This window comes from Bidens hawaiensis, unplaced genomic scaffold, assembly GCF_021521415.1.
Source record: "Bidens hawaiensis isolate Kalapana, Puna unplaced genomic scaffold, B.hawaiensis_p1.1 tig00004282_1, whole genome shotgun sequence".
NCBI classification, from domain to species: Eukaryota; Viridiplantae; Streptophyta; class Magnoliopsida; order Asterales; family Asteraceae; genus Bidens; species Bidens hawaiensis.
In genome coordinates, this window is record NW_027491257.1 from 1,245,905 (window position 1) to 1,250,246 (window position 4,342).

The 4,342-nt window shown below is 34.6% G+C and overlaps 1 protein-coding gene across 1 annotated transcript; it reads right to left on the minus strand.

Moving 5' to 3' along the window:
- Positions 1–347: 347 nt before the first annotated feature.
- Positions 348–1,439, minus strand: LOC143626065 (uncharacterized). Its single transcript, XM_077096242.1, has one exon. It carries the CDS (start codon positions 1,437–1,439, stop codon positions 348–350), a length of 1,092 nt encoding a protein of 363 aa, XP_076952357.1.
- Between the last annotated feature and the right edge of the window lie 2,903 nt (positions 1,440–4,342).

A 4,342-nucleotide genomic window follows, 5' to 3' on the forward strand; every position in this document is an offset into this window, starting at 1 on the left:
ATCTTAATGCTGTAACTATAAAATGTGTCATTTATAAATGAATATACTCACCAGTATTTCCTGCTGATCAAATATTTTTAAACATGTTTCAGGTGACTTGTTAGAGACAAAGGAATGATGTCTGTGGGCTTCCAGCTTAAATAAGTGACTTGTCACCAGAATAAAGAAACGTGTTTTGTAAATTAGGGTTTATCCCTATAAAACTTATGTTTGTATAAAAACGGGTTTTTATCCCAGTTTATGAAATAAGAATTATGGTGTTTTTACAACTCTGATCATTTTTCCTAACTATGGTTCTGTTAAGATATTTCGCTGCAAATTATTTTAATAAACACTGATACCATCACTCAACGTTCGCGGCTCCACTCCCGGGGTATAGGGGTCGGGGGCTGTGACAAAGCTCCATTATCAAGATACCATACATGCTTTGCAACAGGATCTTTCTCATACTTTGCAGGGACAACATTTAGTTCATTCAGAAACACCACCTCTATTCTGAAATCAGATTCCACCATGTAAAGTGCAGGATCCTCATCTTTAGCCTGCGATAGATTTGCATCCTGGTCCCTTGTATTTAATCCTGAGCATTCTCTTTCATAATGCCCAAGATTATTACATTTATAGCACTTTACTTTTGATTTATCTTTCTTTTTCCTCTCAAACGACTTCTGATTCTTGGATTTATCTCGGTCCCCATCTTTCTCTTTTTGATTTAACTGATTACCATTACCAGATGCACTGCCCTTCACCCATTTCTGATTCTTGGCATTATTTTCTTTATGTTTAGACTGCCATTGGGAGTAAGTAGACAATAGTTCATTTTCTTTAACAACTGGTTGCTTATTCTTTAAATTTGTTCTTTCTTCAAACGCTTTCAAACGCCCTATGGCTTCTTGAAACAACATTGTCTCAAGATCAACAAATTGCTCTATAGAAACAACAATTTGAATGAATCTTGGAGGAACTGAATTAAGTAACTTACCAACCAGAAGCTTTTCTTCAAATGGTCCTCCCAAATCATTTGCCTTCAAGGAAATAACACTGATCTTTGCGGAAAACTCATCGGTGCTCTCATCTTCCCTCATCCTTAGGGCTTCAAACTCATTCTTCAGTGTGGCCAATCTTACCTTCTTAACTCTATCCACACCGACATACCTGGTTTTAATCGACTCCCAGATTTCCCTCGCCGTTGGAAGATTCGCTACCTGAAGAACCAAATCTTCCGGCATCGCCTGGAACAGGTATGCAATCACTGCGTTGTTCTTCTTCTCATTTACGGCGGCATTATCATTAGGTGCAATTACCTCCCACAAGCCATGAACACTGAAGATCGCCTTCAAATTCACAGCCCAAATCATGTAATTCGTCGGTGATAGAGTCGGATACTGCAAAGGAATCGTTGTGTAATTGTCTCTAGGAGGAGGCGCAGGGGCTCCCATCTTCGTTTTACGAGTATACTTCAATTGAAAGCGGCTATCCAGAGTTTGATCAATTCGAGCGAGAATTAACCTTCGCTCTGATACCAATTGAACACAGGTACCAAGAATTATACGAACAAGAATCAAGATGATCAAAACAGAAAATTAGGGCTTGTATTATTGATTAACGGAAAATAACGAACTGAACTGTTACAATACACCTATCCGTCTACTTATACACATACAAGATCACAAAATGACATAACAGCCCCTCTAACTTTTAAACTAAACAAAACAGACTCGAACTTTGGAATTACAATTCTTAAACTTCCAACAGTTATAGCATAACGGAGTAATTACAATATTGTCAACCGCGCTATTTTATTCAGAGTAATTATGAAAATTCTACCGTGTCCATTTTTTCTTCAATCGTATTCTTCGCACAAAAACTTTGATTTGTAGCAGATCCATCTCCTACTTTTATATCTATTAATTTGTTAGTATGATCATCTTTGTTATAGATATAATGCAAGTAAATATGCTCTCTCAATTGATATTTCAATTAGTAGATTTGTGATGATTTGGAAAAGCAAAATGGAACCAAAAAGTGGTCAAATTTGCATCTTTTAACCGAACTTGAATTCAAAGGCTTGAATGATTGCTTTTGTTTATAGTACCATTTATTATCCTCAAAACAACAATACTTGATATAAAAGACACATTCACTCATGGTTAAAAATAGATAGTTTACTCATGATTAAAGTTTCCTTAAAACTTTGCTTTAAAAATAGATAGTTTACTCATGATTAAAGTTTCCTTAAAACTTTGCTAAATGTTTCATGTTTCCTTTAAACTTTTGATTAACGTTTCATCTTGCTACAATTTGATATATACTATTTAGATTCCAAACGATAGCTAAAACGAGTCCCTGTGTTGTGAGGCTGCAAGGTAAGTCCAACTCTAACCGCGCCTTCTAAGAATCATGTTTAAAGCAGTCTGTCTTTGAAGAGTAACTCAAGTAAGCAAAATGGGCTAATCGGGTCACCTGAACCGAGTGTGGTCGGGTCTTCAAAGCCAGCGTCCGGGTCTAATAAGAAGTCATAGAATTGGTTTTTAAGTTTTAACAATAGTAGAAGAATTGCATATTGTTGAAAAATATGATGCATTATTTTTTGTTATACTTTCAATTTGTATCCAAAAGATATCGTGCTTACATGTTTATGTGTATCTTTTGCATATGGTATGTTATGCTTATAAATGGGAGCTTAGTGGGCTAGAAGGATGGTTGGGCTTATGCGCGATATGGGCTTATGGTTCCGCTGAATTAGGCTGAAGATGTTCGTGTGATGGGCCACAACTTAATAAAAGATACTTCGATTGATTTATTTAATTGGACTGTCATAAGAACACTTGTTTTGCTTCTCTGGTTCTTCGTCTTCTGTGTTTTTTTAGGGCTTCAACATTCTTGATGAAGTTCATCTTAGTAGCAGTCGTTTTTTGTGTGTAACCGATGTTCGTTTCATTAGTTAGTTTCGAGAATATTTGTTGATTGGATCTGTAATTCGTAATATACCATTTGTATTCGTTGATTCTTGTTAATTGGTGAATAAACGTTTTTCGGTTTGAGGTTATACAGTATGATTTACTGTTTGTGACACATATGAATGTGTCCTTTTTATACTTGAAAGACGTGTCAAGGTAAAGTAGTTTGATGACTTGATCTAGGTTTCACTTGTGAATTGTGACCAGAAGTGTAAAAAAACTAGTTTGGAACCGGTTAACCGCAAACCGAACCAAACCAAACCGCCCAGTCCGTATAGTGGTATGGGTATATTTCAATCAAACGTGTTTCGAAAAGCCGGTTTTTTCTCTGAAAACGGTTTAAAACCAACCCGAACCAGTCTGGATCGTTTGGCTACTTCTATGCTTAAACCAGTTTCTTAACCAAACGGGTTTCCCCAAACTGGTTTGAAATATGAAAAAACCAAACCGGTTCGGTTTGTAAGAAAACCGATTTTGTACACCTCTAATTGTGATCTCTTTTTGAGTTGGGCCTAAATTCCCATTCAGCCCAAGTTCATTCTAGCCTAGAATCTCAAAACATAGATAAACTAAGCATAGATTTTTAATATGTTTTCATAATGTTGTAATGAGAAGCATTGTGATCTTTTCTTGTAACTGTACTATTTTACATAATGGTTATCATCTGTGTTATAAAATCCATTATGAATTTAAAAATAATTTAAAACAGACGAGAAAGTGATAAAATTATAAAAAGATATGGATTTTGTGATTATATAAAAATGGAGTCAAAAAGGGGCACTTAGTCTAAACGATAGATGAGGCCACTTAATGCAAGTCCATGTGAGGTACGGACCCATTAGTAAAAGTGATTTGTTTCTGGTATTTGATTGTTTGATTTTCCGTCAATTAAGCGTATCGTTAAGTTTACATCACGCAAAAGTTCATAGAATGTGAACACTTACGTAGCGTTTAAACAGTATTCATGAAAATCTATATACTAAATTCGAACTCGAGTTTGATAAAACTTTAAATCACATCGTTAACAAAAGATGATGGCAATTAAAATACTCGAATAAAACCCTTTCAGTTTATGATTAATAATACATAAACTAAAGGGCAAATAACATACAAACCGACATATTTTCTAGATTTTTTTTTCATAAAGTTCATCAACATCTTTTGGTACATTAAAGTCGTTGTACATGTTAATTTTGAACACAATCGTGAAAAAAAATAGAAACTTAAAAAATAGCCACTAATTATGTATAAATACGAGTTCATATTAAAATTACAAGTGATAGGATGCAAGTAATTTTTCATAATATTTGATTTAAAAGTTTGGTACAAATACTCTGAATCCTTGTTGTTAAGATTCAGATATCGATCTGATAATTCTACAA